General features: G+C 40.0%; 1 protein-coding gene across 5 annotated transcripts in view; it reads left to right on the top strand.

Annotated features, from left to right (window-relative positions):
• ERC1 (ELKS/RAB6-interacting/CAST family member 1) overlaps nucleotides 1-12,588 on the top strand; it is a 284,117-nt gene that overhangs the window by 94,042 nt on the left and 177,487 nt on the right. For all 5 annotated transcript variants that reach the window (XM_015627633.3, XM_015627634.2, XM_015627636.3 and 2 more), the window contains one exon: nucleotides 11,813-11,950. In XM_015627633.3, the coding sequence (XP_015483119.1) occupies nucleotides 11,813-11,950 (138 nt within the window). The remainder of the gene's footprint in view (nucleotides 1-11,812; nucleotides 11,951-12,588) is intronic.

The raw sequence follows: 12,588 nt of genomic DNA, 5'->3' as shown, positions 1-12,588 counted from the left end.
AGGGTGAGCATGTGTCCTCCTGCCTCTCACTGCAGGGGTTTTTACCTCTGTACCATTCCTGGACAAGTTTATCCTCTGCTTTTCGTGTGCTTGAGCCATGGGCAGTGCAGGAGGGGCAGCACCCAGCCCCAGCTCATCAGCCCAGCTTCTGCAGGGAGGTAAAGCTGGATGTGCTGCACTTTCTGCTCTCCCAGGGTTGATGAAATGGGAATTTTTCCTCAGGAAATCAGAGGTTTATCCAGACCAGTTACAAGAGCATCTCTGTGAGTCCCTGGCAGAGCTGTGCTCTCTTTACTCCAGGTCTCCAGTCATGCCCCTGAACAGGTTCTACACCAAATTCAGAGATGTCAAATGCCACAGAAAAAGACCAAACATCCCCACAGGCTTGTGTCAGCTTCTTTATTAAACCTGACAGATGTGACCTCCCAGATGTGTCCTGGAGGGCCGTGGGGAGCTTCTCCCTGAGGGGAGATCAGAGCTCTGCTGCTGCTGCTGCTTTTTCTTTCATTCAGGCTCTTCTGTCACAGCCTTGCTGACCACTGAACAAGACAAAATTTCTCTCTTAGAGATTTCTAGAAGCTATTCTGGCTTATTGGTTACCCTTTGTGTCCAAGGTGCTGCCTACAGTAGCTTCTCTTTTCACCAGGGTACTTTTAGAATTGCTTTACCATGTGGGGTGGGGTTTTTAAATAATAGTTTTATCTTCAGTTAGAGGAATAATAGGAAAAATTACAGGCTTTTAATCCCTCCCCTCTCTCACAATACTTGCTGTGGTAGCAATGAAAGTGCCAAAGAAGACTGAAGAGGCTTCATTATGTAAATTCTAATTCAGCATAATTATCATGTGAGATTCTTTTCAGCCATCCAGGTAGATGAGTTAATCTCCACCTGGAAAATCAGGACACAACACAGAATTTATTTTCATTTTACAGTGAGCCATGACCAGTTTGAAAGCAGGGTTCTTACCCCTCCACCTTGAGTTTCCAGCTCTCAGACAATCTGCCAAGACCTTTCAGAGTAATTGCAGCCCAGCTCAGGTCACACAGTGTGTGGTTGTTTTATTTTTCCTTCCATGAATGGACAACTAAAAGATGATATTAGGGCAGGGGAACAGCACAGTTTCTTCATATCTTCATCTCATTTTTCAGCTCCTTGCTGAAGTTTTAAAGGTGTCTGAGTTTGTTACAGCAGCTTCAGGCAGATCCCAAAGATTTGGTATTTTTGATTCTTTTGAGCCATTTAATAACATTTAATACCATACATTTTTCTGATTGGAATATGGATCCTAAAAGGTCCCCAAGCTTATATTGAGACAGTATTTTCCATGGCAGATAGTCCATAGTTTGCAGGTGCTTGTGGAGGTGACAGTGAGTTCTCCAGGGATTTACCAAGGAATACACTGTTTATGCTATTGCAGTAATTTTTATTGCACAGTTATGACTTCTATTGCAGCATCTATGGCAGACAAACCTACTGGATTCAAAATAAGGTTTTATCCCTACCTATGTTACAACTTAGAATTTTTAAGTGGAGAATGTGCTTCTTTATTTTTATATTTTTATTTTTTTTGAGCATTTGTGATACCACAATAAAAGAAAAACATCTGGATTATATGTAGCAGATGTATCTGTATTCCCAGATGTATGCTAATATTCTTTTTAAAAATCAAATGTTGCTCTCTGTGGAAGATAGCAAGTTAGTTTCTTATTTTGAGAACTTATGTAAAGAATACTCTCTCCATTTAGATTGGTGATATTAATATATATATAATTAATATATATATATGTATTTAATAATGTTATTAAAGACTCTCTCCTGTTGACTTTAGCAGCTAGAGTTCTTGATTGTTTTTTTTATCTGAGGTAACCCCTGTAGGTGAGCAGGCTCACACAAAGACAGAAAGCAGGTTAATGGTGTTGGTTCCACTATTGCAGCTGGGTGAGGAGGGATTTTAAACTGATGCACACGAGATTGAGGACAACAGCTCAGTTACAAGGAAACTGCAGTTTCTGGTATTGTCTGGAGCCACAGCTCAGCAAATCTGTCTTGTATATGGGAGGAACTTTTCTGGTATCCCTCAAAGAGGAGAAGCCACTTTAATATCATGTTCTTCAAGACAGGACATCCCTCATAGGTAGGGGGAGTGACAAATTCTGGTGTCTTGAAGGGATCTGGGAAGACAGCCAGCTCTGGGCCCCTTGCCTTCATTATGAATTAAAAGTGTAGTTTTCCTGGCAAGATAAAGCTAATCAGCCTTGTTGGTGTATTCACTGTGGTGCAAGACAAACACAAACTTCCCCATGATTGAAGAGGCAGGAAAAGCAAGGGTGTGTGCCATTTTGGAGGCTGCTGACATCAGTCTTCCTCACATGGCTTTTCCTTGCTCTCTGGCCTGCCAGGCTTCACAATTTCCTGCCTTTTCTGCCCCTGGGGGTTTTATCTGAGCTGTGTCTGGAGCATCATCAGTGATTGTGTTAGGCAGCTTAGGGATCTTCACTAGAACAAGGAAGGAGTGGCTTTCCAGTTTAAATCAAGAGTTTCTGGGATTCAGGAGTGAATTTTGAACCCACTGGGCTGAACAGTTCTCAGGGCTGGGTCTCTGGACAAATTTATTAATTAATAATAAATTAATACTAATTAATTTAGGAGTGTCATAAGGCACAAACATATCAACAGCTTTCAAATCTGTGATTTCACCCAGAGGGTAAGAGAACTGGGGGAGTGTCAGCAGAGGAAACTGAGGTCCCTTTGTCTCAGAATAACACACATTTCATACTCAGGATGCTCCTCTGCATGATGAAGAGGTTCCAGCAAATGATGGTACTAATTTAATACATTAGGTTCTTAACACTTTTAGGGGTTTATGAGTGTGGATCACTAACTGATGTGGGAGTTTGATATTTAGCCACCTATCATTGTGTTCTGAAGTAATTCTGTAAGAGCAGTGGTAGCTAAATACTGAAAAATACAAACACACAGTCATATTTAGTATTTACAGTGTGACTTCTGATCCCTTGCTATTCATCAGTCCATATCCTTCCCAGGAGAATGGGGCAGGACAATCACAGCTGACTGGCCATGTTTTGCACTGGGATTTAAAGCATCCTTCCTTTCTGGAGCTCTTCCCTCAGGGTTTGCACAGTTTTACCCTGCAGTGTATCTTTGATCATAATAAATCAGTGGTTTGGGCAAAGTAATTCAGTGTCTGAATCGTAATTTAATTTAAAATCTTTGTTCAAGTTGTACAGCCTTCTGCTTGAGCAAGCCTAAATGATAATGTGAATGGAGTTTAGTTTGCTGTGAGGATTGCCTTTATAATCAGCATTAAATCCCATTTTTCCATCCTGTCCATTGGTCTGCCTCAATGGTTGGTCTTTTCTGCTCCCTGATTTCCATTCTTGGCTATTTCAGTGCCCTGAGGAGTTCAGCCTTTCCTCTCTTTGTGTCTTTTTTGACCTTTTTTGCTGCTGTGGGAGTGTGATATGCAGCACTGTACCGTGTGTCCCTAACCAGGGAGGTATCAGTATTAATTAATCACAGGAATTATCATTGTCCTTGCTCTGTGTAGAACCAAAACCAACATCTCCAGCAAGTCAGGAAAGCATCATCACTATTGCTGAGTTACAGAGATCAAGGGGCCATAGAACAAGGACTGTTGGCTTCACAGTAATTAGCAATGAAATGAGGGACAGGGTTTATCCAAGTAAAGAAGTTTAATTTTTAGTGTAGAAACTTTTTCTCTTTGCACTTCTAAAATGTTAACCTTGTGAACCTTGAGATGTTCTAAAAGCAGTGTCCCAGCTTGTTAGTTTTATTCTGCTTCTTACAAAACAGAATATCAGAATTGTTAATAACTTAACAATTACTAGGTTTAATTTTCCCCCTTGTTTTACCAGCCTTGCACAATAAAGTACTTTTGTTTTTTTCTTTTTTTGAACACTTGGGATCCATCAATATGAAATTATTCCAATTTGTAGTATTTGTGTTTTCTCTCTAATGAACTTTCCTAAGTCAAATCTCTGCACAGTTTTGTCCAAGCCTGTTCAGAGACTTGGAGCAGCAGTGAGTAAATGTCCTCAGAAGAGTTGGGTTTTTAATCCTTTTGTGTTTGGTAGGTCATAGGAGTAAAACTTTGGAAAACACAGCCTTAGAGATTGCTTCATAATGTCAGGACACAGCTGAAAGGAGAATTAGCATGATGTTATTCTGTGTGATTAGGCCAGGATTGCAACAAAATGGATGTTATTCATAATTAGATTGGGAAATTAATTACCAGATGATTTCAATTATGGCTCTCAGTATAATGAGATTTTAATATATATTAAATAAATGAGTAATATCTAACCTTCATCAAACAGGAGCAGCAGAGTTTGAACTATTTTGTTTTGGTGTTTGTGATAGCAGTGTTTTCTTTTGATTTACTTGAGGGAATGGAAGTATCAGACTCAGGTTGGAGCCAGCAGATTGCCTTGATGAACAATCAAGGTTGAAATTGGTGCTGGATAATGGCTGCAGTCTCCTGCCTGATGAATACCAACAAAGGTCACCCAGAGAAGCTGTGAGATAAATGAGGATTTTTAATGGATGATGTAATTAACCATATGCAACCAAGCAACTGGCTCATGTATTGCCAAATGCAATCTCTTCTGAGCAGGTTTTGTGTTATTTGGTAGCATTTGACATCAAATATTGCCCAGTGACATCAATGTCTGTGCTTTGAGGCAGTGGCAGTGGGTTAGAAAGTGTCAAAGCCCTGCCCAGTTCTCTCCAGTGTCCACAGCAGAATTCTCATTCCAGCACTGCTTTTAACTGCCTCAGCCTATTGCTATTATTGAACCTCCTCAGAATGAGGCAATTCCACAACTAAATTTAACTGGTTTACAGCTGTCTGAGGATGTGAGTCATTGCTAATGAGTAATATTTTCTAGGCAGTGCTTTGGAACTGAGACAATGCTAAAGAACAACATATACATTGGCTCCTCTGAAAATGTGAATTTCAGGACATTTACCAACTCAAAAACAGTTCTAATTCTTGGGGTCCTAATTAATTTTTTTTTTTTTCCCTGATTTGAATTGTGCTGGAGTATCTTTAGAAGCTTGTAAGGAAAACTTCTCTCAGTGTCAGTTCTCAGAAAAAGCAAAATTTAGTGACAGATTGTGTTAGGTTTGAAGGAAATTCAAGCTATTTATTAGCAGAAGCTAATAATTTATTAACTATTATAGCTAATATTATTATATAATAATATATTATAATAATATTATATTATTATATTATTATACTAAATTATTATAATATTATTATACTATAATAATAACTAATATATATTATCTAGCTAATAATAATTTATTAGCTATTTATTAGCAGAATATTTATATTATTGCAAACATGATAGTAATATTTTGAGAACATGATTTGAAAGATCTGCTTTAAATACTGCTTGTTACAGGGAATGTGACAGTACAGAAAAAACCTTTACTATCTAGAAATTACTGGAATTACATTTCATGGTGATTGTTGTTCTTAGTTCTGCTTTGGAGTGGTCTGTCAGCAAACTGCTGCTACCAGAGGTTGGCTGGGTATGCAAAAGAGAGGAGGATGAAAGAAAAAGGGATAGAAATAGATGTCCTTAGAGATTAATAATAATAATTGTTAATAATAATTATTAATAATATTATTAATAATAATTATAATATATAATAATTAATATAAATATTAATTAATAATATAGATTAACTGTTTTTCTGGCTGGTATAAATACACTTACAAAGCAGCACCCTTGTATGAAAAAGGAAAGAGAATAGTCTGTTGGATCAGTGTCAATTCTTTGTTGCTCCTTTATTAGAGGTACAAAAAAATTAATTGTGTGTGCAAGTCAATTTTTCTTGACTCATCACTTCTTGCTGCACACCATTCTTTTCTCAAGTCACCCTGATTGCAAGCTCAGGTCAAGAATAAGGCACTAATTTCATGAAGTGTCCTGCAATTCCTGGATTTCTTTTTCCTCTGCCTGCAAGTTGCTTCCTTTTGAAGCAGCAGCAACCTGTCTGTTTGTGAGCCATCTGTTTATCTGACAATTAAGGTTTTTCTTTAAGTAGAAATCACAAAACTGAATTCTTTGTCTTTCCTAAGCTGCATAAAAACAAAGTACTTTATTTGTACAGCTAAATTCTATAGAGCTTTATGCCAGTTTCAAAGGACTTTTTGCAGATTGGAGATCACAAGAGTAAGAATGACAGAAAGATTTTACCACATGGAAAAGCAACTTTGGGCTGCTGGGAGCAGTTTAGTTAACTGGGAGCTGTTTAGAATTTTAACTGGACCCCATGTAGCAGTACATAAGTATGAATGTCTAAGATGCAGCAGAATGCTGGAGTTCAGCCATTTAAAATCCACTTTTAGTCCTCTGCGCTGTCCTCACCCTTTCTAGCCTGGTTTTTAAAGTAACTCTGTGTTCCTTTCTTAGCCCATCTAAGTCTCCCTGTATCAAGGTGTTACAAAACCTCACCATTTTAAAGTCATCAGGACATTTCCCAAGTGCCCAATATTCCAGAGTGATGTTGCAAAGGCAGTGATGTTCCACGTGAGCATTGAAGCAGAGGAGCAGTAAAAAGAAAACTATTGGGGAACAAAATAAAAATGAATCCAGTGTTCCCTGGGATGGCTTTTAGTCTGATGGTTCAAAAACAAGAATATAACTTGACAACAATGTGACCATATTCATATCAATTGTTTGGATCTAAAAGTAAAAAAAAATAAAAATCATTCTGAGTGCAGATGAACTTTGGATGAAACTCTGATTTGCATTTGCCAAAATCTAACTGAAAAAAAAGGGAAGTTGTTTGATCTGCCCTGAACTTTAAAACAAGTTAAAAATCTCAGCCTTGCTTTGCCTAAAGCTTCACATTGTTGGTAGTCTTGGGAATTTAACCTTTGAAATGAATATCAGGAATGTTGCTGTCAGGGGAATGGCTCAGTGCAGGGCTGTGGGTGAAAATCACCCCTGTGACAGAGAATCTCTGCATGCTGAATGAAATACACAGTTCTGAGATTCATGCTGGACTGTTCCAGCAGTACTTCTGCAGGATTTGCAATAGGAAGACAATTAAAATGGTGAGGTTTTCAGTGTGACATGGATAAAACTGGAGCTTAATCTTAGGAAACTTCCCAGTAATATCTGCTTACAGGTTTCCTTTATGTTCTCCAAAACATGACTTTCAGAAGTAGAGCAGTAATTATAAATCCAGCAGTACAGCTCACAACAGTCTCTAGTACTTGAGGTGATCTCTCAATAACCTCTTTCCTTTTTCCCCACAGCAGTATTTTTTAAAAATATTTTCTATGCAATCCTGTCTGTTTTAACTGTGATGTTGTCATTTTGATTTTGATGCAAGCCCATCTTTTTCAGCTTCTCAAATACTGTGGGACTCCAGCAATTCAAGCATGACTGTAGGCTCTCAATTTTTTATTCTTACATTAGTAATTTTACCTTGAAGGGAGTGGCATGTCTCCACCTAGACAGAGCTGTAGCTGTTCTGTCATCACATGGCTGATTACTCACCCATCCTCCCTTCCAAAAATGCATCTTTTGTCCCCATGTTCGTACTCCTGATGTGGAGGAGACATTTCTGCCTGGGATTGGTGATAATCCATCATCTCCTTGTGGTCACTGACCCTGGAGCTGGGGTGACCAAGACTGCCTTTACAAAACCAGGGAAGAACTGTTAGGAGAAATAACAGCTTATGTGAAGCTGTTGTTTATTTGGATGGCTGTGCCACAGGAATGGAACAGAAACCTTCTGAAGCCCCTCTGATTGTTGAGATCCTATTTACACATTTATTTTATTTAATTTAATTATTTGTTCCCTGCTCCTCCCAGGGGAAAGCTGGGAACAAAAAAGTGGGAGGCTAAACAGAACCCAGAGATGCTCTTTTGCACATCTGCTCCTGTACCACTCTGAAGGAATGCTAGCAAGTGTTAAATTGATGGTGGAAGAGGTTTAATGAGCACTTCATAAACCCACTTCATTTATTCAGAGGTCACTGATAGAACAGAAATTGTTTTTATTGTTTTTTCAATTTCCTCACGCCCCAGGGCATGGCAAGAGGGTGGACACTGTGGAAGAGTTTCTCAGCTGAAGCATGATGCACAGGGTCTGGGAACCTCTCACTAGAGGAATCTGGGAATCTAGATGGATATTTAACTAGATGTGTTTCCTTTAAATCCCTGGGCTGGTTTTAATTTGCATTTGCATGGGCTTTTCACTGAGCCCGTGTTTGCAAGCAGCAGAATGCTTCCTTGCCCTTGGAGCAGAATGCCAGGGGAAACTTCTCTTGCCTCCACTCTGTGCTTCAGGGCTGGAAGGAAAACAATTAGTTCCACACAACTAAGAATAAATCACCCAAGCTGAAAGATGATAGTGCCTGACAACTGGTAATGCTGGAAAAAAATATTCCAGTAAATCATTATTGATGGGGAAATGGGTGTGCAGAGCAGATGGTGCCAGTGTAGCCTTGTGCACCTTTACACTAAGGAAAATCCACAGATCACTGCCTTTACCTGCAGAATAAGTAAATATGGCAAGGAAAAAGGATGGTTAATAATTAAAAACAGTGTATACTTTTCATTTTTATTTTGGGGTTTTTTAGAAATATGGTGCAGTAATAGATATATGGATATTCCTTTGGTTTGTGGAACATTTCTGAGTTCTGTCAGCTCAGAGTATTGCAAGAATAAACAGTGCTCATTCAATCCTTGTGTTTCTCTGTGTTCCACAAGGCTTGGAGATTCCATTAAGGTTTATTTCATCTCTCCTTGGGTAGCAAAGAGACCCTGTTCTGGTTACCTGTTTCATTTTCATCAGTTATTTGAGAATTTGTTCAGAATTTCCTTTTTTTCCTTTTTTTTTTGGTTAGGAGTGCATTGTCTATTCTTTTTTGAAAGGATCCTCAAACTACTTGCAAGGACATAAAAGCAAATTTCTTCATTAATTAACTATGTGGACAGAGTGTAGACTGTTTGCTTTCTTCTTCAGGTTATGTCATTGTGGAGAGCCTGTACTTATAATTTAAGTATATTTATTAGTATATCATATTGCAGATTTAGGAGAAAAATGGAATGAAGGCAATTTATCCCATTTCACAGGGAAATTTTGCATTTATTATTACAGAAATATTTCATCTTTGCCCCATAATGCCATAATGTTTTCTGTAGCCTGAGGGCCAGCTCCTTCCTTTATCTGCCCCTGCAAAAGGCAGAGCTGGAGCTGCAGTGGGCTTTTCAGGCAGTGCCCAGATGTGACTGGGGATGTTTTGGCACAGCTGCAGTGACACCAAAGCCCCCCTTTCACTGCTCCAGACTGAAAAGGATGTGTCCCTTTATAGGACTTTTGGATTTGGGTTCTTTTCCCTTTGAACTGAAGATTGATGAGACGGGAGGCGAGTTTTTTCTCTCCTTCGTTCTCAGTTGTTTATTTTTTCTTATCAGCATTACAAGGTACAAGGAGCTATGTGCACTATGATAGTAAAGGGGTAAAATGGCTAACAAAGATCTTCTTCAAGGTCTTTTATATGTCCATTTACCCAATTAACAGGTGCCAACTAAGTTATTTTTATTAGTGACCCAATGACCCAACACCTTTGTGCTGCACTGTGGCATTTTCTACCCAATCACTCACTACTACCCAAAAACCTCTAGGAAAGAACATGAAGAAGAAAGAAGAAGGACAAGAGACAACACCCTAAATCCTCCATCTTGTCCCCTGCTCTCTAAACTACCTTAAACTCTAAACCTCAACCATCACCATGAAAACATGCCCATGAATTTCATATTATATGAAATTCAGTGTTTCTTTGAATTCTAAAACTAAGTATTAAAAACAAGGGCATACAGGCATACACACTGTATCTCAGACTCCAACAGGATGCATGAAGCCAGCAGGAACAGACAGCTCCACGCTCCATACACATCCCATTTTGGGTGAAAATGGGAAAATCCCCTAGAAAACATTGTCACTGAAGCATGAAAATGCACTCTGGGCTCGTGCTAAGAAATGCTTGTGCTGCCTTGCTAAGCACCTTCACACGTGCTGAAGCTGGATTATTTGGCTTTTATTTCTTTCCTTCTTTTCTGAATTATTTATTATTTAGCTGCCTTTCTTGTGTGCTTTGCTCCCAGCAGAAAGCTGCTCTGCACAGCCCTCTCCAGACAGCCAGAGCTTTGGGCAGAGCCCTTCTCCTCCAGGAGTAAACAGCAGTCTAAGAATAACTCAGCCTTTTCTGTAGTGTGTTTTCATGGTTAGCTGTCCTGTCTAGACAGCTGATGGCTCTGGGAGCTGCTGAGGTCTAAATCAGCCACCCTTGGGCACCAGAGCCTTGCACTCAGGGCTGCTGGGGCTCTCTCTGAAGCTCCATGGCTTAGTGGAGCTTCAGAGCTTCATTAAACAGCTGATGTCAGTGTATAAAAAAGGAATTTTCAGCTCTTACACTTATTTCTGACTGCTGTGACATGGCCCTGGTTATGGTTTTTTTGGTGGGCTTTAATTTTGTTTCATGGTGTTGTGCCCAAATTCAGGTTTTGAGCATCAATTGAAGGCCTAGAACTTTTTCTTTTCCTAATAGAAACAAATGATGAAGATAAAGCTGTGCTCCACATGTAATTTCAGTCCAGATGGCATTGTAGTGCACGTGTCACAGAGCCATTTGTAATCACAGAAACTCTGTTTTTCCAGGGCTGAAGAGTAAAACTCTATTTCCAGCAACCAAGCAGCTGCAAACTGCTGTTCAATAGGTGAAACAGAAGGCTAATTAATGCTTTAATTTATCATGATGAATATGGGGCCAGGTAGCCTTTGGGGTTGTCTGGGGGCAATATTTCTTACAAATACCTTTGAAAGAGCCTCTTGCTCCCAGTGTTTTGGAGTTGGGTGCCTCACATGCCCCGTGACATTCATCAGTTTTCAATGTGCCTTTGCTGATGCAAGAATTGTCAGAACAACACAAAAAGGAAACAGAAAATCCGTGTACACTTCACTCCTGTGTTGATAAATTTGTTTTTGAGGTGTTACCATCATGTTTATGTACCTGTTTCTTTTGATGGGTGGATATGCATGAAAGGGGGTTGGCATTAGGTCTTCTCAGAGTATCAAAAGAGATGTTCAGATCTCCTAATCAGGTGAAATTCTACACCCACAGAAATCAAGGCTGATGCATTTTCCCCCCAGGGGATGGCACTTTGTGTTGGTCCATCACATAGCAAGGCACCGTGTAAGATAAACAAGCAACTCACCAATGTAGCAAAAATTACGATGGCTCCAAAGAAAATACTTAAAATAATAATATTAAATAATAGAAAATAATAGAATGATTTAAAAATAAAAAGATTATTTAAAAATAATAAAAACTCTTCACAAGTTTCTTAATTATCAAGTGCTTTTTTTAGTTTATGTCTGCAGTAAGGTCTCTGTCAGTTTCTTTCCTTCCTTAATGTGTTTTGTTGTTGATGTGTTGATCATCCTTCTGTGACACAGTGCCCAGCATCCCCAGAAATGTGGAATAATGGCTTTTCTGTATGTTGTTCCTGTGAATAATACTCTTCAGAACTTGCTTGCTCTGAATTTATTCCCAATTGTTGGGAAGTTTACCGATTCCTTGTTAGATTTGATGGGTTTGGTTAAGTCACTTGTTGTTTTGAGGGAGGATTATCAGAACTAGGCTTATTTTCCTTAAGAATAATTTTAATCATTTAATGTGCCCTAAGATGATTTTGGCTGCTTTTCCTTGCTGTTGCCTTACAAAGGGCTCCTTTTGTTGCAGATTGAGAACCTGCAGGAGCAGCTGAGGGACAAGGAGAAGCAGATGAGCAGCTTGAAGGATCGAGTGAAATCCCTGCAGGCTGACACCACCAACACCGACACTGCCCTGACCACGCTGGAAGAGGCTCTGGCGGAGAAAGTGAGCTGGGAAATGCTGCTCCTTCCCTGTGGTGTCCTGGCCACTGCTGCCCTGCCTGGTCCCCATCCCCATCCCCATCCCCTGCCCCATCCTGATCCCTGTCCCCTGCCCCTTCACATGCCCCATCCTGATCCTGTGCTCCTTCCTGTTCCTGATCCTGTTCCCATTCCTGTACCCCATCCTGATCCTGTGCTCATTCCTGTTCCTGTTCCTGTTCCTGATCCTGTTCCCATTCCTGTACCCCATCCTGATCCTGTACTCATTCCTGTTCCTGTTCCTGATCCTGTTCCCATTCCTGTACCCCATCCTGATCCTGTACTCATTCCTGATCCTGATCCTGATCCTGTTCCCATTCCTGTACCCCATCCTGATCCTGATTCCACGCCCCTTCCCAATCCCCTTCCCCAATTCTGTGCCTGTTCCCATTCCCATTCCTGTTCCATTCCTGATCTCGTTCTATTCCCATTCCTGTTCCTGTTCCCATTCCCAATCCTGTTCCGTTCCTGTTCCCATTCCCATTCTGTTCCATTCCCATTCCCAGTCATGTTTCCATTCCCAATCCCATTCTGTTCCTGTTCCCAGTCCCATTCCTGTTCCCATTCCCAATCCCATTCTGTTCCTGTTCCCAGTCCCATTCC

The sequence above is a fragment of the Parus major genome, chromosome 1A, assembly GCF_001522545.3.
Source record: "Parus major isolate Abel chromosome 1A, Parus_major1.1, whole genome shotgun sequence".
NCBI lineage: Eukaryota > Metazoa > Chordata > Aves > Passeriformes > Paridae > Parus > Parus major.
The sequence above is the reverse complement of the archived record's forward strand: the minus strand, read 5'-3'. Positions and strand labels throughout refer to the sequence as shown.